Source organism: Scyliorhinus torazame, chromosome 13 (genome assembly GCF_047496885.1).
Source record: "Scyliorhinus torazame isolate Kashiwa2021f chromosome 13, sScyTor2.1, whole genome shotgun sequence".
Taxonomy (NCBI): domain Eukaryota; kingdom Metazoa; phylum Chordata; class Chondrichthyes; order Carcharhiniformes; family Scyliorhinidae; genus Scyliorhinus; species Scyliorhinus torazame.
In genome coordinates this window covers 227,116,506-227,139,956 of record NC_092719.1, presented here as the reverse complement: position 1 = coordinate 227,139,956, position 23,451 = coordinate 227,116,506, and the positions used below count along the sequence as shown (strand labels likewise).

Sequence of the window (23,451 nt, the reverse complement as noted above, 5' to 3'; positions counted from 1 at the left end):
AACAAGCATGTCTTTCGGGACTTGTGGGAGGAAACCGGAGCACCCGGAGGAAACCCACGCAGACACGGGGAGAACGTGCAGACTCCGCACAGTGACCCAAGCCGGGAATTGAACCCACGTCCATGGTGCTGTGAAGCAACAGTGCTAACCATTGTACTACCGTGTCCACAGTCAATATTGAAGATTCCCAGAGCAACTTCCTGCTGATTGTAAACAACTGTTCTGACCCCGGATTGGTGTGTCCTGTCAGTGGGACAGGACACTCAGGGATGGAGATAGGAGCCTGGGGCATTATTAGGTACGATTCTGTGAGCTTGATTGTCAGGCATTGCAAATAACACAAATGTAATTGGAAATGGTGGAAATACTCAGGTCAGGCTGTGGGGCAGGTCTCCTAGTTTTGGCACAAGCCCCTATGTATGAGTGAATAGACTGCAGTGTTCACTGGGCTGGTTTGCCTTTTGTCTGGTGCTTAGGTCCTTGCCTGTCGCCCATTGGGTTTTATTCTCATTACAGTTTTGTGTGTGGCTTTGCTACAACTGAGTAGCTTGTTATTTCAGAGCCAGTTAAGAGTCAACCACATTGCTCTGGGTCTGGAGTCACATGTAGGCCAGGCCGGGTAAGGACGGCAGATTTCCTTCCCTAAAGGACATTAGTGAACCAGATGGGTTTTTAAACAACAATTGATTAATTGTGTCAGAGACTCGCTTTTAATTCCAGACTTATTTAATTAATTTAATTTTCCCAGCTGCCATGGTCCAATTTAAACTCGTGTCTCAGAGTATCAGTCCCGGTCTCTGGATCACGTGTCCATTATGTTACCACGCTGTTACCCCAGATCCCTCAAAACCTCCGGTTAACACAAATCTATCAATCTCAGATTTTAAATCAATTTACCGAGGATCAGCTGCCCCACGGAGACCCACATATTAATGCACCAATGATCTGTTCATTAAACATCATTCTCGGAGGTTTAATTGTAGACAGTGCCTGGTTTCAAGGTTTCAGTTTTGCAATAAGAATATTCAACCACAGAGAACAAAGAACCAAATGATGCAATACAATCCTTTACCTCACGACACCAGTCTCCACCAGCTTGATAATCTTTCTCTTTGACACCACTGTATAGTGTAGATTCAGCCGTCCATACTCCCATTGCACAGGGCAGTACAGGTCCAGGGCATTACACAGCCAGTAGTAGGATGAACGCCTGAAGGAAATATATGGCATCAAGTCAGCACCTTAAACCCACTCAGACATCTTCCTCCCCCTTCCACAGGGTTCACTTACCTGTACCGGAGATTAGCTAACTCAGCACTAACCAGGTTTCAAACCAGGGGCTGTTCTGGTCAGCACAGCTTAGCACCAAATGAGAGACAGCCAAACAGCAGATTCGGGACACAAGAAATGTCACCTAGAAAAATCCTTTCCAAACTATTTTGAAAGAACTGTTTCCGGCCACAGACCTCACCCCTCTGCTCGGGGTGGGGATGCAGAACTGTTTCCGGCCACAGACCTCACCCCTCTGCTCGGGGTGGGGATGCAGAACTGTTTCCGGCCACAGACCTCACCCCTCTGCTCGGGGTGGGGATGCAGAACTGTTTCCGGCCACAGACCTCACCCCTCTGCTCGGGGTGGGGACGCTTTCTCATCAATTCAACCGGTCTAAAAACGTTTGTTTTATTTTTCATGAGATGTGTGTGGGTCACTGGCTGAGGCTTTATTCTTTGCCCTTGAACGGAGTGGCTTGCACAGCCATTTCAGAGGGCATTTTAAGAGTTGACCACATCACTGTGGCACTGTTGCATGTGGGCCAGACCAAGCAAGGATGGCAGATTTCCTTCCCTGAAGAACATTAGTGAAGCAGATAGATTTTTACGACAATTGACAAGGTTTCATAGTCTTCATTAGGTTTTTAATTCCACTTCTTTATTGAATTCAATTGCCCCTTGACATTCAATGACATTTCCACAGTTGAATCCCTCACTGCCAACATCCTAGGGGTTACCATTGACCAGAAATTAAACTGGACTAGCCATATAAATACTGTAACCGGTGCAGGCATAGTGGGCCGAATGGCCTCCTTCTGCACCGTAATAATTCTGAGAAGTCAGAGGCTGGGAATCCTGCAGTGAGTAACTCACCTCCTGACACCCCAAAGCACATCCACCATCTACAAGGCAAAGTCAGGAATGTGGTGGAATAATCTCCATTTACCTGGATGAGTCCAACTCCAAGCAGATGTTGGACACCATCCTGGACAAAGCCGCTATTTTTGGTATTCTTGCATGGGTTGTGGGCATCGTTGGCAAAGTCAGCTTTGATGCCCATCCCTAAGTACCCTCGAACGGAGTGTCCGGCTCGGCCACCTCAGAGGTCAATTAAGAGTCAACCACATTGCTGTGGGTCTGGAGTCACATGTAGGCCAGACCAGGTAAGGACGGCAGATTTCCTTCCCTAAAGGACATTAGTGACCCAGGTGGGTTTATATAATAATCGACGATAATTTCATGGTCATTATTACTGAGACCAGCTTTCAGCATAGCCTGGGCCTCTGATTTGTTGTTATGTGACATCACCACCCTGCACTATCTCCAGCTATTGCTCGATTGGAACCCATCCACCGATTTAAACATTCAATCCCTCCACCACCGACACATAGCAGCAGCCGTGCACACCACCCACAAGATGTACCACAACAACTTGGCAAGCCTCCAATGGCCACGACCATCTAGAAGGACAAGAGCAGCATATAGAACATACAGTGCAGGAGGCCATTCGGCACATCGAGTTTGCACCGAGCCACTTAAGCCCTCACTTATCATAGATTATCATAGATCATAGAATTTACAGTGCAGAAGGAGGACATTCGGCCCATCGAGTCTGCACTGGCTCTTGGAAAGAGCACCCTACCCAAGGTCAACACCTCCACCCTATCCCCACAACCCAGTAACCCCACACAACACTAAGGGCAATTTTGGACACTAAAGGCAATTTATCATGGCCAATCCACCTAACCTGCACATCTTTGGACTGTGGGAGGAAACCGGAGCACCCGGAGGAAACCCACGCACACACGGGGAGAACGTGCAGACTCCGCAGAGAGTGACCCAGCGGGGAATCAAACCTAATATAAATGGGAACCCCACCACCTGGAGGTTCCCCTCCAAGTCACTCACCGTCCTGACTTGGAAATATATCGGCCGTCCCTTCACTGTCGTGGGGCGCCACCCTGGAACTCCCTCCCTAACAGCACAGTGAGTGTACCTACACCATATGGACTGCAGCGGTTCAAGAAGGCAGCTCATCACCACCATCTCGAGGCAAATAAATGCTGGTCTAGCCAGTGACGGCCACTTACCATGAACCAATTAAAAGCATATTCTATCAAAGCTTTTTTCTTGAACTCATCAGGCTAGCTCGCAGGAAATGACCAACGGTAATGGGGAACAATTTACGCTGCAAGAGAAGAGTGCTGATTCGTTGGCAAGTGGATTCTGATTGGTCAAGGCACTGCTCTGGGAAATGAACCAGGGATTGGCTGTCCCCTAAACTTTTAAACCTACTCACTGCTTTGCGCTCTCCCGATAGCCCTGTATCAATCCCAAACTAATCCCACTGCCCCACTCTCTCCCCATTGCCCTGCATCAAACCCCAAACTAATCCCACTGCCCCACTCTCTCACTGTAGCCCTGTGTCAATCCCAAACTAATCCCACTGCCCTGCTCTCCCCATAGCCTTGTATCAATCCCCAAACTAATCCCACAGCTCCACTCTCTCCCCATAGCCCTGTATCAATCCCAAACTAATCCCACTGCCCCGCTCTCCCCATAGCCCTGTATCAATCCCCACACTAATCCCACTGCCCCGTTCTCCCCATAGCCTTGTATCAATCCCCAAACTAATCCCACAGCTCCACTCTCTCCCCATAGCCCTGTATCAATCCCAAACTAATCCCACTGCCCCGCTCTCCCCATAGCCCTGTATCAATCCCCACACTAATCCCACTGCCCCATTCTCCCCGTGGCCCTGTGTCAATCCGAAATCAATATAGATTTATAGATCTCAACCCAAAATCAATATAGGTTTACAGATCTAAATCCAAAATCAATATAGATTTACAGATCTTAATATCTGATATCAACATAGATTTATAGATCTCAATCCGAAATATCGATTTACAGATCTCAATCCGATATAAATATAGGTTTACAGATATCAAGCCAATGTCTAATCAATACCAAGCAACACCCTTTAAAGAGGCCCCAACTCCGGCACATTTCTGAGACACCAATGACCCATGAGAGGAAGGTTTTCTCTAATCTCTATCTCTGACTTACCGAGCCTGGAATTCTTTGGTGCAGAGCGAGTGTGTGATGTGTTCAATGGAGTCGCATAAACAGTGAGTGTAGTCATAGGTGGGGTAGATGCACCTTCAAAACACAGGTAAAAACAGTGAATTCAGATTGCGGAGAGCACTGGCATAGAGCACAGCAAACTACACGGGGCCGGCACAAGCTTCAGTCTGCAAACTGGCAACCAGAAAGCAACAATTGACAGTTCTACCATGTCACAGCAGCAAGGTGCCTCAATGTTCTTTATGTCAGAACAGAAGGCAGAGCAGTGATTGCTGACCAGGAAGCAAAAGTGAAGGGTGTCAGGTTAGGACAGACTTGTCTAACATGGGCTGATGTGGCTTGCAAATGACCCAAAGTGGTCCCCAGAAGTAGTTTTAAAAATGCCGTTAATTGTAGTGGAATATTCTGAAACTGCTCCGCCATTAATAGGCAAACCTCCCTGTCTTACTCATCAGGAAATGTGGGAGGGAAGCAGTCTTTATTTGCAAGAGCAGTAACACTGGCGACAGGAGGGGTCTCTGCTGAATAGGGGTAGTGGGGAGAGAGAGAGTGCGAGCGCGAGCCTGCGAGGGCGGGTGCGCGCGAGAGCGAGAGATTCTGTCTCTCACTCTCATGGTGATCTTTGTTCCTTACTCTTCAATATTATCGATTTAGAGCTACATTGCTCAATTGCTCGAAAAGTTGTTCCTTTTTTCATTCAGCTTTATTTTGAAATTCACATTTAATGTAGCAATAAACCTTGGACGGGATTCTTCGTAGCCCGATGCTGAAAACGGAATTGGCGATCGGGCGGAGAACGGCTTCCGACATGGGAATTGGGGCAGGTGCCATATTGACGCGGGTTCGCAATGCTCTGCCCCCTCCAAATCGGCTTCATCGGGAGGCGCACCGCACGCAGCCGCAACTCCGGTAGCGCGTCATCAGCCGCCCACTTGTCTTGCTCTCCCCCTGATGGGCCGAGTTCCCGGGCCACGTGCGCTGCCAGCGGTCGGGAACCTGGCGTGCTGGCTGCGGACAGTGACTCGGGCGGGATCAGTGCCGCTGGCCGGGGGGCGGCTTCTGCTAGAGCTGGGGAGGGGGGGGGGGGGCTTCTGCTAGAGCTGGGGAGGGGGGGGGGCGGCTTCTGCTAGAGCTGGGGAGGGGGGGGGCGGCTTCTGCGAGAGCTGGGGAGGGGGGGGGGGGGCGGCTTCTGCTAGAGCTGGGGGACGGCGGGGAGCAGCTTCTGCTAGGGCTGGGGGGGGGGGGGGGGCTTCTGCTAGAGCTGGTGTACAGTACATGGGGCTCAGCAGCGTTGGGACAGGGATGCGGGATTTTAGCTTTCTGGAGGCTGGAATTTTAACCTCAGTAACCGGCAGCCAATCGGCCTCTCTCTCTAGTTCCTGCTGGTGGCCAGGCAAGGGCTGCTTTTCAGCAATTCAGTCAGAGTGGAGATTGGCTGGAGGGGAGGCTTAAACTTTCCTGTGGGCCTCAGGAATACTCTGTGTTCCTTTCAAAACCTGAATGGTCCATTCTGGTGCTGAGCTTTGCACTTTGCTTTTCTCAAGTCAGAGTTAGAATAGCTCAGTGTGAGCCCTCTCTGCCTCGGGAGTCGTGCTAGAGGCTGACTCCAGACACTAGATTTACTGTTTATTATTTAACACCCCTACACATTACAGAGTAAACGCGCCCTGCTTACCAGCTGTCCCCGGTGCGATGGTGTGGTGTGTATTTGATTCTGTAAGCCACTGGATCCATCTTGCCATCCTCCATAATCAGCTTCATACGAAGTGTCACCTCTCCCTCTGCAAACATCCCTTTCCGCATTTCCTGACAGACAGGCAGAGAAAGAAAGGAGCTTAGTCCGAGGCAGGCCCAACCCAGCTTAACCCAGCAAATTAGAGCCCCTGTAATACGGAAAAACCGCAACCTCGGGGAGAAGACCAGTTATGGATGAGCATTCTCAGGCAATGGGGTATTCATGGTTCGAGCAGAATGGTGCAAAGTGCAGCACTCTCACTAGATGGAGCAGTCTGCAACTACATGCAGAGCTCTGTGTACACATTATTGTTGACTCTGAAATGAATTATCAAAATTCTCCCACTTGATCCATACAACAGCCACCCCCTCCCCAAGATGTTAGCTGTCAATCTAGATTCAGATTTATTGTCCCGTGTCCCACGGTTCGGTGCAAAGTATTGTTCTGCGTACAATCAACTCAGATCGTTACATATATGAAAAACATAGGGCATATATTTTAGTACCCAATTATTTTTTCCAATTAAGGGGCAATTTAGCATGGCCAATCCACCTACCCAGCACATCTTTGGGTCGTAGGGGTGAAACCCATGCAGACACGGGGAGAACGTGCAAACTCCACACGGACAGTGACCCAGAGCCGGGATTCAAACCCGGGTCCTCAGCGTCGTGAGGCAGCAATGCTAACCACTGTGCCACCGTGCTGCCACAACATAGGGCATATGTAAATACGTAATGTAAATGCATAGACACAGACATCGGGTGGAGCATACGGAGTGTGGTACTGCTCAGTAGAGAAGAGATGTGAAGAGATCAGTTCAGTCCATAAGAGGATCATTTAGGAGTCTGGTGACAGTGGGGAAGAAGCTGTTTTTGAGTCTGTTAGTGCGTGTTCTCAGACTTCTGTATCTCCTGCCCGATGGAAGAAGTTGGAAGAGTGAGTAAGGCGGGTGGGAGGGATCTTTGATTATGCTGCCCGCTTTCCCCAGGCAGCGGGAGGTGTAGATGGAGTCAATGGATGGGAGGGGGGTTTGTGTGATGGACTGGGCGGTGTTCACGACTCTCTGAAGTTTCTTGTGGTCCTGGGCCGAGCAGTTGCCATACCAGGCTGTGATGCAGCCCGATAGGATGCTTTCTATGGTGCACCTGTAAAAGTTGGTAAGAGTTAATGTGAACATGCCAAATTTCCTTAGTTTCCTGAAGATGTATAGGTGCTGTTGTGCTTTCTTGGTGGTAGCTTCGATGTGGGTGGACGAGGACAGATTGTTGGTGATGTTTACACCTAGGAATTTGAAGCGGTCAACCATCTCCACCTCGGCCCCGTTCTTGCTGACAGAGGTGTGTACAGTACTTTGCTTCCTGAAGTCAATGACCAGCTCTTTAGTTTTGCTGACATTGAGGGATAGATTGTTGTCGCTGCACCACTCCACTAGGTTCTCTATCTCCTTCCTTTATTCTGACTCGTCGTTTGAGTTCCGACCCACTATGGTCGTATCGTCAGTAAATTTGTAGATTAAGTTTGAGCCGAATTTTGCCACAGTCGTGTGTGTACAAGGAGTAGAGTAGGGGGCTAAGTAAGCAGCCTTGCGGGGCCCCGGTATTCAGGACTATTGTGGAGGAGGTGTTGTTGTTTATTCTTACTGATTGTGGTCCGTGGGTCAGAAAGTCGAGGATCGTGCTCAATGTGGGAGTTCAGGGACGCGGCCGATGTCCCTGACTCCTTCATGTGCGGGAAGTGTGTCCAGCTGCAGCTCCTGTTAGACCGCATGACGGCTCTGGGGCTGCGGATGGACTCACTTTGGAGCATCCGCGATGCTGAGGAGGTCGTGGATAGCACGTTCAGTGAGTTGGTCACACCGCAGATTAGGATTGGTGAGGGAGACAGGGACACCAACAAGGGAAGTAGATCCTTGGAAAATAGAAGACAGGTTTAGATAAAGGATCTGGATCGGCGCAGGCTGGGAGGGCCGAAGGGCCTGTTCCTGTGCTGTAATTTTCTTTGTTCAGTTGCAGAGTGAGGAGCCAAGTCCTAGATTTTGGAGCTTCGACGTGAGCTTGGCTGGGATTATGGTGTAGAAGGCGGAGCTGTAGTCAATAAATAGGAGTCTGACATAGGAGTCCTTGTTGTCGAGATGCTCCAGGGATGAGTGTAGGGCCAGGGAAATGGGGTCTGCTGTGTGCCGGTTGTGGCGGTAAGCGAATTGGAGTGCATCTAGGTATTCTGGGAGTATGGAGTTGATGCGCCTCATGACCAACCTCTCGAAACACTTCATAATGATCGATGTCAAGGCCACCGGACGGTAGTTGTTGAGGCACTCTGGAACAGAGTAGGGAGAGGTTGAAGATGTCCGCGAACACATCTGCCAGCTGGTCCATGTAGGATCGGAGTGCACGGCCAGGGACTCCTTCAGGACCATTGCTTTCCGAGGGTTCACTTTCACGAAGGCTGTGACGGTGGGTATGGGTGTGTCCATGGCTGCTGGACAGTTGATTACTTTGGTTTGAAATCCATTCCCAGGACTCCCTGTAAATGCTGACATTCCCAAAAACCCTTCTGCTGAGGGATCCTTTGACCCTGCAATTATTGGTAGTCTATTGGGAAGCTGCCAGGTTTGTTTTATTTTGATGGTGGGGGACATTATCCATTCCTTTGCCAGTGGGGGCCTTGGGCCAGTGTTTAGACGACCCACCAACAATGCCCCATGGTCGCCACAAGCTGAATAATTGTTTATTGTCTTTTAAAACATTATTTCATGTGATGTGGGGGCTGCTGGCAACACCAGCATTTGTTGCCTGTCCCCGGAGCGATTCGTGTGGCTGATTCATAGAGCAGATAAGAGTCAATCGCATTGCTGGGGTGGAGCCACATGTAGGGCAGACCGGGTAAGGATGGCAGATTTCCTTCCATTGAAACATTGAACCAGGATGGGCTTTTATAACAACTGTGATAATTTCATCACCATTACTGAGACCAGCTTTTAATTCCAGATATTTCATTAACTGGTTGAATTTATTACACAATTAAACTTAAATCCCACCAGTTGCGGAGTTGAACTCGTGACCCCCGAGCTCTAGTCTAAACCTCTGGATTACGGCTATGACACCGTTTCTCCTTACCTCAAAGAGAACGAGAGACTCCTCGATAGGCCGATCTCTCCAGGGGGATGGGGGTGGATTGTGTCCTTTGATCTCATCCACTTTCTGGTGACATGCGTACGCCTTATCCCTGCAGGACCGTGAAAACAACAAGATTTTCAAAACTCAGCAGTTCAATAAAATCTCAGAATATTTCCCTGATCGAATTTTCCTGCTTAATAGATATAGAACATAGAAAAATACAGCACAGAACAGTCCCTTCGGCCCACGATGTTGTGCCGAACCTTTGTCCTAGATTAATCATAGATTATCATAGAATTTACAGTGCAGAAGGAGGCCATTCGGCCCATCGAGTCTGCACCGGCTCTTGGAAAGAGCACCCTGCCCAAGGTCAACACCTCCGCCCTATCCCCATAACCCAGTAACCCCACCCAACACTAAGGGCAATTTTGGACACTAAAGGCAATTTATCACGGCCAATCCACCTCACCTGCACATCTTTGGACTGTGGGAGGAAACCGGAGCACCCGGAGGAAACCCACGCACACACGGGGAGGATGTGCAGACTCCGCACAGACAGTGACCCAAGCCGGGAATCGAACCTGGGACCCTGGAGCTGTGAAGCAATTGTGCTATCCACAATGCTACCGCGCTGCCCTTGGTGGTAGCGTCGACGTGGGTGGACCAGGACAGATTTTTGGAGATGTGCACCCCTAGGAATTTGAAACTGCTAACCATCTCCACCTCGGCCCCGTTGATGCTGACAGGGGTGTGTACAGTACTTTGCTTCCTGAAGTCAATTACCAGCTCTTTAGTTTTGCTGGCATTGGCGTGGCCAATCCACCTACCCTGCACATCTTTGGGTTGTGGAGGCGAAACCCATGTAAACACGGGGAGAATCTACAAACTCCACACGGACAGTGACCCAGAGTCGGGATTTGAACCTGGGACCTCGGCACCATGAGGCAGCAGTGCTAAAAACTGCGCACCCGTGTTTCCGCCTATACCGTATTTTTGTCAGCATATTCACTTCTCTTACTTTTTCATCGGTTAGTTTGATGAGTAAACTCCAAGCAAATTCCAGCACTAAATGTTTATTTTTATTAATTCTCTAACTTGTGGAGCGTCCAAGACTCTGGGTCCTAAACATAAGATAGTCAGTAATAACTCACTGACTGTTATGGCTTCACGACGGTTATGTTACTGGCCTTGTAATTCAAGTGCTTAATGATTCAGACAGGAGCTCAAATCCCACCATGGCAGCTGGGAGTTTGAATTAAATAAATCGGCAATAAAAACTCGTATCCGTAATGGTGACTGTGAAACTATTGGATTTAAACAAGAAAACACACAAAGGAGAAAGGCTGGGAATGTTATGCTGATCCGGTTAGATGGGAGAGCGGTGGGAGGAGGTACATGTGAGGCATAAACACCAATATCAGTCTGACGGGTAGATTGGTGCAATTGCGAATTTGACTCACCTTTTAATGAGTTCCACCGCCCATTCGTACAGCTGGTCAAAATAGTCAGAAGCGTGAGTCACTGCATACGGCTTGTAACCTTGAAAAAATAACTGCAGTTAGCAGCAGCCCAACACTGCTCTGTCCTCAAGCTACTCAGTCAGTGCGCAGCTGGCACACATCATTTTAAGTGAAGGGTCCTAAAGGTGAAGATTTTTCTATTACATTTTATCCAAAAGTAGAATAGGCCTGGATCAAGATCTATCAGGACAAACCCCATGTGCCCGAGTTACCAGAGGGAATGTCAGCAGCATACTGACCAGCTTCTCATCCCTTCTGGGTCAGTCAGGCTGGAGCACAGCCAAGTGTCGAAAGGCCTCTTTCTGTAGAAGTCACCAGCTGCCCCTCGCCGGGGACACGTTAAAAAGAGCAGTGCAGCGAGGGCCGAGGCACGGGGAACCGGGGTGGGAGCCTGGAGGGGAGCCGCTGCTCGGAACGCCGGAACACGTTAAAAAGAGCAGTGCAGCAAACCTTCACCAAATCCAGAGGCGGAGCCCCTGAGGTGACACCAGGGTTGAGAAAGTGACGCGGGGCAAAAGGAAGCAGTGAGGGTGGTGGCGGTGGGGGTAGAGCTGGAGAATATGTTGCAGTAGCACTAGTGTAGAGCGAACACGTCTGTGTGATATCACAGGTAAGTGATTGGTAGGGGAATCTTTCCCTCTTCTACCTGACTTTGGAGGATACGTAGGGAACAGAATGTGGGAAGTAAAGATTAGTGGTGCAAGCGAAAACAAACAAATTCCAAATTCAAGCAATTCTAAATAAATAAAATAGGGATGCAGGGCCAGGTGATGTGTTGTAGCTGCAACATGTGGGAGCTGCTGCACCAAATTGTGGTTCATAGTGACCATGTCTGGAACAACTGTTGGCTGCTCGAGGAACTTTGGCTCAGAGTTAGTGAGCTGGAATCTGAGCTTCAGACATTGCGACACATCAGGGAGGGGGAGAGTTACCTGGCCATCACACCCCTTAGACTAACTGCCTTAAATTCTGTCAATGGTCAGGGACAGCAGGGTGAGACGGCAAGATATGGGCAGCACGATAGCACAAGTGGATAGCACTGTGGCTTCGCAGCGCCAGGATCCCAGGTTCGATTCCCCGCTGGGTCACTGTCTGTGCGGAGTCTGCACGTTCTCCCCGTGTCTGCGTGGGTTTCCTCCGGGTGCTCCGGTTTCCACAAACAATGCAAAGACGTGCAGGGTAGGTGGATTGGCCGTGATAAACTGTCCTTTGGGTCCAAAAAGGTTAGGAAGGGTTACTTGGATAGGGTGGAACTGAGGGCTTGAGTAGGTCGGTGCAGGCTCGATGGGTCGAATGGCCTCCTTCTGCACTGTATGTTCAAAGCAAGGCAGGTAGAGGGATCCAAGGGAACGAAAGAGAAAATGCTGGAAAATCCCAGCAAGTCTGGCAGCATCTGTAGGGAGAGAAAAGAGCTAACGTTTCGAGTCCAATGACTCTTTGTCAAAGCTAACAGAGAATGTGGGGAATATTTATTCTGTGGAGTGAAAATCTGGGGCTGTTTAGCACAGGGCTAAATCGCTGGCTTTGAAAGCAGACCAAGGCAGGCCAACAGCACGGTTCAATTCCCGTAGCAGCCTCCCCGAACAGGCGCCGGAATGTGGCGACTAGGGGCTTTTCACAGTAACTTCATTTGAAGCCTACTTGTGACAATAAATGATTTTCATTTTCATTTCATTTCAAATGAAAGATGAGTCATAGCCACAGAAACCCAGGAAAACCGGGTGCTAATGGCCACAGAAACCCAGGGGAAAGAGCGCTAATGGCAGTCCCCAGAGAGAACAAAAGATGTGAAAGGCCAAACAGCAGAGAAAGTAACATCAGAGGATGAACTGCAGATGTGGGGGGAGGGGAAGGGGGAAGCAAAGAGGAGAAAGGTGCAGGAAAGGTGGATAAGATTGGGGGGGGGAAATTAAATGTATATTAAGAAAGAAAGAAATGGTAAAAGACAGTTAAAATGAAATTAAAACAAATGGGTCGAGATGTCATAACAAAGAACAAAGAACAAAGAAATGTACAGCACAGGAACAGGCCCTTCGGCCCTCCAAGCCCGTGCCGACCATACTGCCCGACTAAACTACAATCTTCTACACTTCCTGGGTCCGTATCCTTCTATTCCCATCCTATTCATATATTTGTCAAGATGCCCCTTAAATGTCCCTATCGTCCCTGCTTCCACTACCTCCTCCGGTAGTGAGTTCCAGGCACCCACTACCCTCTGCGTAAAAAACTTGCCTCGTACATCTACTCTAAACCTTGCCCCTCTCACCTTAAACCTATGCCCCCTAGTAATTGACCCCTCTACCCTGGGGAAAAGCCTCTGACTATCCACTCTGTCTATGCCCCTCATAATTTTGTATACCTCTATCAGGTCGCCCCTCAACCTCCTTCGTTCCAGTGAGAACAAACCGAGTTTATTCAATCGCTCCTCATAGCTTATGCCCTCCATACCAGGCAACATTCTGGTAAATCTCTTCTGCACCCTCTCTAAAGCCTCCACATCCTTCTGGTAGTGTGGCGACCAGAATTGAACACTATACTCCAAGTGTGGCCTAACTAAGGTTCTATACAGCTGCAACATGGCTTGCCAATTCTTATACTCAATGCCCCGGCCAATGAAGGCAAGCATGCCGTATGCCTTCTTGACTACCTTCTCCACCTGTGTTGCCCCTTTCAATGACCTGTGGACCTGTACTCCTAGATCTCTTTGACTTTCAATACTCTTGAGGGTTCTACCATTCACTGTATATTCCCTACCTGCATTAGCCCTTCCAAAATGCATTACCTCACATTTGTCCGGATTAAACTCCATCTGCCATCTCTCCGCCCAAGTCTCCAGACAATCTAAATCCTGCTGTATCCTCAGACAGTCCCCATCGCTATCCGCAATTCCACCAACCTTTGTGTCGTCTGCAAACTTACTAATGAGACCAGTTACATTTTCCTACAAATCATTTATATATACTACAAAGAGCAAAGGTCCCAGCACTGATCCCTGTGGAACACCACTGGTCACAGCCCTCCAATTAGAAAAGCATCCCTCCATTGCTACCCTCTGCCTTCTATGGCCTAGCCAGTTCTGTATCCACCTTGCCAGTTCACCCCTGATCCCGTGTGACTTCACCTTTTGTACTAGTCTACCATGAGGGACCTTGTCAAAGGCCTTACATAAATTGTCTCTTAGGACTTCCGGGTGCGGCGATGACCAGCTGAGTCGCACGTTTCGGCAGCTCACGGTGAAACGGACTTTTGGGCTCTTGAAGGATCCCCAACGGCAATTTTGACGGCTAAAAACACTGTGCGGTAAACCAGAAGGGAATCCCCCCTGGATACGGATGAAAAAAGGAGGAGAAAGTGGCCGGATTGCAGTGGATCCTTTAGAACAGCGGCAAGGAAGGCAAGCAAAAACCAAGATGGCGTCGGAAGGTGGCAGTTTAACATGGGGCCCTGAACAACAAGAGTTCTTGAAATGCCGTGTGGAAGAGCTCAAAAAGGAAATGAAGAAAGAGCTGTTGGCCCTGATACTACAGGCGATCGAAGGGCTAAAGGAGGAACAAAAGACCCAGGAGCGGGAGCTTCGGGTCGTGAAGGCAAAGGCAGCCGAGAATGAGGACGACATACAGGGCCTGGTGGTGAAGACGGAGACGCATGAGGCACATCAGAAACGATGTGTGGAAAGGTTAGAGGCACTGGAGAACAACGCAAGGAGGAACAACCTGAGGATTCTTGGTCTTCCTGAAGGTGCGGAGGGAGCGGACGTCGGGGCATATGTGAGCACGATGCTGCACTCGTTAATGGGAGCGGAGGCCCTGGCGGGTCCGTTGGAGGTGGAGGGAGCATACCGAGTGATGGCGCGAGGACCGAGAGCAGGAGAAATTCCCAGAACCAATCGTGGTGAGATTCCTCCGTTTTAAGGACAGAGAAATGGTCCTTAGATGGGCAAAGAAAACTCGGAGCAGTAAATGGGAGAACGCGGTGATCCGCGTTTATCAAGACTGGAGTGCGGAGGTGGCGAGAAGGAGGGCGAGCTTTAATCGGGCCAAGGCGGTGCTTCATAAAAAGAAGATAAAATTTGGAATGCTGCAACCGGCAAGACTGTGGGTCACATATCGAGGGAGGCACCACTACTTTGAGACGGCGGATGAAGCGTGGACTTTTATCGTGGAAGAAAAACTGGAATGAGCGGGTTATTAAAAAGAACGTTTGAACAAAGTGGTGGGGCGAATGTGGGGGGCGAAGAGGGGGGTTTAAAAGGGGGGGAAAGAGGAGTTTTATGTACTAATCCTGCGATGTGGTAACTTTTCTCTCTTCCACAGGTGGTGATGGGGGGAGGAGGGGAGGTGGAGGAGATGGGGCGTTGGCCATTGGGGGCGGGGTCAAGGGAGAAGCGCGGGCTTGGCTCCCGCGCTATGATAATCATGGCGGGAATAGAGAAGCAGGAAGGAGGGGGCGTCGCACGGTGCGAGCCGAGGTCACGGGGGGAAGCCGAGGTCGGCCAGAGTTTGCTGACTTCTGGGAGCAACATGGGGGGAGTAATTACGCTAGCGGGGGATCTAGCGGGGGGGGGGGGGGGGGTGGGAGGGGGGAATTACTGGGTTGCTGCTGCTGTGGAGAGGGGGGAGCTGGTATGGAAGGGGATGGGCGGGGGGGGGGGCACCGCCTGGGGGAGATACAGCTGCGTGGGAACCGGGTGAGGAGCTGGAAAAAGGGGATGGCTAATCGATAAGGGGGGGGGGGGGGGGGGTAGGAAGCCCCCCAACCCGGCTGATCACGTGGAACGTGAGAGGGCTGAACGGGCCGATAAAGAGGGCACGGGTACTCGCACACCTTAAGAAACTTAAGGCAGATGTGGTTATGTTACAGGAAACGCACCTGAAACTGATAGACCAGGTTAGGCTACGCAAAGGATGGGTGGGGCAGGTGTTCCATTCGGGGCTAGATGCGAAAAACAGGGGGGTGGCTATATTAGTGGGGAAGCGGGTAATGTTCGAGGCAAAGACTATAGTGGCGGATAACGGGGGCAGATACGTGATGGTGAGTGGCAAACTACAGGGGGAGACGGTGGTTTTGGTAAACGTATATGCCCCGAACTGGGATGATGCCAATTTTATGAGGCGGATGCTAGGACGCATTCCGGACCTAGAGATGGGAAAGCTGTTAATGGGGGGAGATTTTAATACGGTGTTGGAACCAGGGCTGGATAGGTCGAAGTCCAGGACTGGAAGGAGGCCGGCAGCAGATGAAAGATTTTATGGAGCAGATGGGAGGTGTAGACCCGTGGAGATTTAGCAGACCTAGGAGTAAGGAGTTCTCGTTTTTCTCCTATGTCCATAAAGTCTACTCGCGAATAGACTTTTTTGTGCTGGGAAGGGCGTTGATCCCGAAGGTGAGGGGAACGGAGTATACGGCTATAGCCATTTCAGATCACGCTCCACACTGGGTAGACTTGGAGATAGGGGAGGAAACAGGAGGGCGCCCACCCTGGAGAATGGACATGGGACTAATGGCAGATGAGGGGGTGTGTCTAAGGGTGAGGGGGTGCATTGAAAAGTATTTGGAACTCAATGATAATGGGGAGGTCCAGGTGGGAGTGGTCTGGGAGGCGTTGAAGGCGGTGGTTAGAGGGGAGCTGATATCAATAAGGGCACATAAAGGGAAGCAGGAGAGTAAGGAACGGGAGCGGTTGCTGCAAGAACTTTTGAGGGTGGACAGACAATATGCGGAAGCACCGGAGGAGGGACTGTACAGGGAAAGGCAAAGGCTACATGTAGAATTTGACTTGCTGACTACGGGCACTGCAGAGGCACAATGGAGGAAGGCACAGGGTGTACAGTACGAATATGGGGAGAAGGCGAGCAGGTTGCTGGCACACCAATTGAGGAAAAGGGGAGCAGCGAGGGAAATAGGGGGAGTGAGGGATGAGGAAGGAGAGATGGAGCGGGGAGCGGAGAGAGTGAATGGAGTGTTCAAGACATTTTATAAAAAATTATATGAAGCTCAACCCCCGGATGGGAGGGAGAGAATGACGGGCTTCTTGGATCGGCTGGAATTTCACAAGGTGGAAGAGCAGGAAAGGGTGGGACTGGGAGCACAGATCGAGGTAGAAGAAGTGGTGAAAGGAATTATGAGCATGCAGGCGGGAAAGGCCCCGGGACCGGATGGATTCCCAGTCGAATTCTATAGAAAATATGTGGACTTGCTCGCCCCGGTATTGACGAGGACCTTTAATGAGGCAAAGGAAAGGGGACAACTGCCCCCGACTATGTCTGAAGCAACGATATCGCTTCTCTTAAAGAAGGAAAAGGACCAGCTACAATGCGGGTCCTATAGACCTATTTCCCTCCTCAATGTAGATGCCAAGATCCTGGCCAAGGTAATGGCAATGAGAATAGAGGAATGTGTCCCGGGGGTGGTCCACGAGGACCAAACTGGGTTTGTGAAGGGGAGACAGCTGAACACGAATATACGGAGGCTGTTAGGGGTAATGATGATGGCCCACCAGAAAGCATTTGATAGAGTGGAGTGGGATTATTTGTGGGAGGTGTTGAGGAGATTTGGTTTTGGAGAGGGGTATGTTAGATGGGTGCAGCTGTTGTATAGGTCCCCGATGGCGAGCGTGGTCACGAATGGACAGGGATCTGCATATTTTCGGCTCCATAGAGGGACAAGGCAGGGATGCCCTCTGTCCCCATTATTGTTTGCACTGGCGATTGAGCCCCTGGCGATAGCGTTGAGGGGTTCCAAGAAGTGGAGGGGAGGACTTAGAGGAGAAGAACACCGGGTATCTTTGTATGCGGACGATTTGCTACTATACGTGGCAGACCCGGCGGAGGGGATGCCAGAAATAATGCGGATACTTGGGGAGTTTGGGGATTTTTCAGGGTATAAATTGAACATGGGGAAAAGTGAGTTGTTTGTGGTGCATCCAGGGGAGCAGAGTAGAGAAATAGAGGACCTACCGTTGAGGAAGGTAACGAGGGACTTTCGTTACCTGGGGATCCAGATAGCCAAGAATTGGGGCACATTGCATAGGTTAAATTTAACGCGGTTGGTGGAACAAATGGAGGAGGATTTCAAGAGATGGGATATGGTATCCCTGTCACTGGCAGGGAGGGTGCAGGCGGTTAAGATGGTGGTCCTCCCGAGATTCCTCTTTGTGTTTCAGTGCCTCCCAGTGGTGATCACGAAGGCTTTTTTTAAAAAGGATTGAAAAGAGCATCATGGGTTTTGTGTGGGCCGGGAAGACCCCGAGAGTGAGGAAGGGATTCTTACAGCGTAGCAGGGATAGGGGGGGGCTGGCACTACCGAGCCTAAGTGAGTATTATTGGGCCGCTAATATTTCAATGGTGAGTAAGTGGATGGGAGAGGAGGAGGGAGCGGCGTGGAAGAGATTAGAGAGGGCGTCCTGTAGGGGGACTAGCCTACAGGCTATGGTGACAGCCCCATTGCCGTTCTCACCGAGGAACTACACCACAAGCCCGGTGGTGGTGGCTACACTGAAGATTTGGGGACAGTGGAGACGGCATAGGAGAAAGACTGGAGCCTTGGGGGGGTCCCCGATAAGAAACAACCATAGGTTTGCCCTGGGGGGAATGGATGGGGGATATGGAATGTGGCAAAGAGCAGGAATAATGCAACTGAAAGATCTGTTTGTGGATGGGAAGTTCGCGAGTCTGGGGGCGCTGACCGAGAAATATGGGTTGCCCCAAGGGAATGCATTCAGGTATATGCAACTGAGGGCTTTTGCGAGGCAACAGGTGAGGGAATTCCCGCAGCTCCCGATACAAACAAGAGGTGCAGGACAGAGTGATCTCAAAGACATGGGTGGGGGATGGTAAGGTGTCAGATATATATAGGGAAATGAGGGACGAAGGGGAGACTATGGTAGATTAACTAAAAGGGAAATGGGAAGAAGAGCTGGGGGAGGAGATCGAGGAGGGGCTGTGGGCAGATGCCCTAAGCAGGGTAAACTCGTCGTCCTCGTGTGCCCTAACCCTAACCCTAAGCCTGATTCAGTTTAAGGTATTACACAGGGCGCATATGACTGGAGCACGGCTCAGTAAATTTTTTGGGGTGGAGGATAGGTGTGCGAGGTGCTCGAGTAGCCCAGCGAATCATACCCATATGTTTTGGTCATGCCCGGCACTACAGGGGTTTTGGATGGGGGTGACAAAGGTGCTTTCAAAAGTAGTGGGGGTCCGAGTCGAACCAAGCTGGGGGTTGGCTATATTTGGGGTTGCACAAGAGCCGGAAGTGCAGGAGGCGAGAGAGGCCGATGTTTTGGCCTTTGCGTTTCTAGTAGCCCGGCGCAGGATATTGTTAATGTAGAAAGAAGCCAAGCCCCCGGGGGTGGAGACCTGGATAAATGACATGGCAGGGTTTATAAAGCTAGAGCGGATTAAGTTCGTTCTAAGGGGGTCGGCTCAAGGGTTCACCAGGCGGTGGCAACCGTTCGTCGAATACCTCGCAGAAAGATAGATGGAATGGAAAAAAGAAGGCAGCAGCAGCAGCCCAGGATCGGGGGGGGGAGGAAGGAACCAGAAGGATTCTCAGGGTTGTTAATATATACTGTATAATATGTATAGGTCGTTGCTACACATAATTATATATTGGACTGTTAAATTATATTTTTGGAGAGTGTTACTTGTGATAAGGCAGTTGCCAATTAGGGTTAGTTTTCATTTTTGTTATTTATTATTTATTCATTTTTTGTTTATAAAATAGGTCATTGTTATTTGTGTTGTTATAATATTGTGTAAAGGATGCACAATGTACTGTGTTGGTTGACCAAAAATTTTCAATAAAATATTTATATAAAAAAAAAAATTGTCTCTTAGTGTCTTAAGATTCGGTGGGGTTCCTGAATTACGGGGATAGGGCGGAGGTGTGGTCTTAAGTGTGGGTCGGTGCACACTTGATGGGCTGAATGGCCTCCTTCTGTACTGTAAATTCTCTGACTATCAGGAGCCCTTGTTCTTGCCTAACAGATACGAAGATTCTTGCTCCTTGTCTGGACAAGAGGGGGGACTGGAGGGAGGATGAGTAAACTGACCCCGGCATCGTTCAAGTGGCGGGAGAAAAGACAAATGTAGCCATGGTTGGGGAAAGTATCGTCAAGGGAATCGGCGCCGTTCCCTATAGTCAGGACCGAGAGTCTCTAAGGTTGTGTTGCCTGCCCAGTGCCAGGGTTCGGGACATTTGCTCTGGGCTGAGGAACTTGCGGTGGGCAGGTGGATCCAGTGGACATGGCCCACGTAGGCACCAATGACATTGGTTAAACAAGGAAGGAGGTTCTGTGTTGGCAGTTTGAGGAATTAGGCAATCAATTAAAGAACAGAGCGTCCACGGTTATATATTAATCGAGATAAATAGGTTCTTGATTAATAAGGGGATCAGGAGTTGGGGAGAAGGCAGGAGAATGGGGGATGAGAAACATATTCAGCCATGATTGAATTCTGCTCCTATAGCTTGTAGCACAGTGGTTAGCACTGTTGCTTCACAGCTCCACTGTCCCAGGTTTGATTCACGGCTTGGGTCACTGTCTGTGCGGAGTCTGCGCGTTCTCCCCGTGTCGGCGTGGGTTTCCTCCGGGTGCTCTGGTTTCCTCCCAGAAGTCCCGAAAGACGTGCTGTTAGGTGAATTGGACATTCTGAATTCTCCCTCCGTGTACCCGAACAGGTGCCGGAGTGTGGCAACTAGGGGCTTTTCACAGTAACTTCATTGCAGTGTTAATGTAAGCCTACTTGTGACAATAATAAAGATTATTATTATGGTCTACTCGGCTCATGTGACAGAACAGCCCTGATTCCCAACCCACAGATCTTTGGGATACGGGGCAGGATGTCGGTGAGGTGGCGGGATCCGGAGAGCAGGATTTGTTTCCTCTTCTTTCCCTCTCCACTCCGGCTCTGCCTCATCATTAAGACATTGGGACTCGGGGTGATGCACAAGTTGTCGCCATTTTGCAAGCTTCCCCCAAGTCATTAATGTCAATGCTGCTGTGCTTTACAGAGAGATTTAGGTTGTATTTGAAGCATTTTCATTGCCCTCTCATTGATGGCCATTTGGGAATTGAGAAAACAGGATCTGGTGGGGGAAATATTTTCCAGCCATCGTGCCCAGTGCACTCAGGTTGATTTTGGCGGAGTTATGCCGGAAGGCTGGCGGAGCGGACTTCAGAAGGACATTGTTTGATGGCCCTCCCATTGAATCTGGAAATCATGATTAGTGGGGTTTTTTTTTTGGGGGGGGTACGCCAGTGGTCTGAAATCCCCGAGAAAGAGCGAGACTGAGAGCGGAATGCTGGACTGGAGTTCCTGAGGTGACGGGAGGATTCAAAAGTGACGCGGGGCGAGTATGATCAGGTAAGTATTTACTACCTTTATCACTTATAGTTTGTAAGGTCTATATTTGTGGTCTATAGTTTGTAACGGCTATAATCTGTCGTGATGAGGATCAGGGAAGAAGGACTTGAGATAGATTGAGATTATTTGACTTTCTGTATCTTCCAAAAGGTTTAATTTAAAGAGCTAAGTCATGGCAGGAGGGTTCACAGTAGGGTGCTCCTCCTGCTCCACGGGGGAAGCCAGGAACATTTCCAGTACCCAGGGACAGCAGGTGCACTGGACATGTCTCCAGCTGTAGCTCCTGGAAGCCTGGGGTTTGGAGCGGGAGCGGCGGCTAGGGGCTTTGGGGTATCTGAGTGTATCGTGGATAATACGCATACAGAGGTGGGTCACACTGCAGGCTAAGAGTCAACAGGCAGGAAGGGAATGGGTGACCACCAGGCAGAGCAAGAGGGCGAGGCAGGCAGTGCAGGAATCTCCTCTGGCCATTCCCCTCCAAAACAGATTTACCGTTTTGGATACTATTGGGGGGAACGACCTCTCAGGGGAAAGCAGCAACAGCCAAATCCATTGTACCACAGTTGGCTCTGCTATGGGAATGCACTAGTTGTTAGAACAAAGAACAAAGAACAAAGAAATGTACAGCACAGGAACAGGCCCTTCGGCCCTCCAAGCCCGTGCCGACCATACTGCCCGACTAAACTACAATCTTCTACACTTCCTGGGTCCGTATCCTTCTATTCCCATCCTATTCATATATTTGTCAAGATGCCCCTTAAATGTCCCTATCGTCCCTGCCTCCACTACCTCCTCCGGTAGTGAGTTCCAGGCACCCACTACCCTCTGCGTAAAAAACTTGCCTCGTACATCTACTCTAAACTTTGCCCCTCTCACCTTAAACCTATGCCCCCTAGTAATTGACCCCTCTACCCTGGGGAAAAGCCTCTGACTATCCACTCTGTCTATGCCCCTCATAATTTTGTATACCTCTATCAGGTCGCCCCTCAACCTCCTTCGTTCCAGTGAGAACAAACCGAGTTTATTCAATCGCTCCTCATAGCTTATGCCCTCCATACCAGGCAACATTCTGGTAAATCTCTTCTGCACCCTCTCTAAAGCCTCCACATCCTTCTGGTAGTGTGGCGACCAGAATTGAACACTATACTCCAAGTGTGGCCTAACTAAGGTTCTATACAGCTGCACCATGACTTGCCAATTCTTATACTCAATGCCCCGGCCAATGAAGGCAAGCATGCCGTATGCCTTCTTGACTACCTTCTCCACCTGTGTAGCCCCTTTCAGTGATCTGTGGACCTGTACTCCTAGATCTCTTTGACTTTCAATACTCTTGAGGGTTCTACCATTCACTGTATATTCCCTACCTGCATTAGCCCTTCCAAAATGCATTACCTCACATTTGTCCAGGTTAAACTCCATCTGCCATCTCTCCGCCCAAGTCTCCAGACAATCTAAATCCTGCTGTATCCTCAGACAGTCCTCATCGCTATCCGCAATTCCACCAACCTTTGTGTCGTCTGCAAACTTACTAATCAGACCAGTTACATTTTCCTCCAAATCATTTATATATACTACAAAGAGCAAAGGTCCCAGCACTGATCCCTGTGGAACACCACTGGTCACAGCCCTCCAATTAGAAAAGCATCCCTCCATTGCTACCCTCTGCCTTCTATGGCCTAGCCAGTTCTGTATCCACCTTGCCAGTTCACCCCTGATCCCGTGTGACTTCACCTTTTGTACTAGTCTACCATGAGGGACCTTGTCAAAGGCCTTACTGAAGTCCATATAGACAACATCTACTGCCCTACCTGCATCAATCATCTTAGTGACCTCCTCGAAAAACTCTATCAAGTTAGTGAGACACGACCTCCCCTTCACAAAACCGTGCTGCCTCTCACTAATACGTCCATTTGCTTCCAAATGGGAGTAGATCCTGTCTCGAAGAATTCTCTCCAGTAATTTCCCTACCACTGAAGTAAGGCTCACCGGCCTGTAGTTCCCGGGATTATCCCTGCCACCCTTCTTAAACAGAGGAACAACATTGGCTATTCTCCAGTCCTCCGGGACATCCCCTGAAGACAGCGAGGATCCAAAGATTTCTGTCAAGGCCTCAGCAATTTCCTCTCCAGCCTCCTTCAGTATTCTGGGGTAGATCCCATCCGGCCCTGGGGACTTATCTACCTTAATATTTTTTAAGACACCCAACACCTCGTCTTTTTGGATCACAATGTGACCCAGGCTATCTACACCCCCTTCTCCAGACTCAACATCTACCAATTCCTTCTCTTTGGTGAATACTGATGCAAAGTATTCATTTAGTACCTCGCCCATTTCCTCTGGCTCCACACATAGATTCCCTTG

General features: G+C 49.8%; 1 protein-coding gene across 4 annotated transcripts in view; it reads right to left on the bottom strand.

The window, feature by feature from the left end:
* The window catches only part of qars1 (glutaminyl-tRNA synthetase 1), a 120,441-nt gene that overhangs the window by 37,996 nt on the left and 58,994 nt on the right, over positions 1-23,451 (bottom strand). For all 4 annotated transcript variants that reach the window (XM_072473119.1, XM_072473121.1, XM_072473120.1 and 1 more), the window contains exons 12-16: positions 10,670-10,748; positions 9,210-9,318; positions 6,034-6,164; positions 4,341-4,433; positions 1,073-1,210 (exon numbers count right to left, since the gene is read on the bottom strand). In XM_072473119.1, the coding sequence (XP_072329220.1) occupies positions 1,073-1,210; positions 4,341-4,433; positions 6,034-6,164; positions 9,210-9,318; positions 10,670-10,748 (550 nt within the window). The remainder of the gene's footprint in view (positions 1-1,072; positions 1,211-4,340; positions 4,434-6,033; positions 6,165-9,209; positions 9,319-10,669; positions 10,749-23,451) is intronic.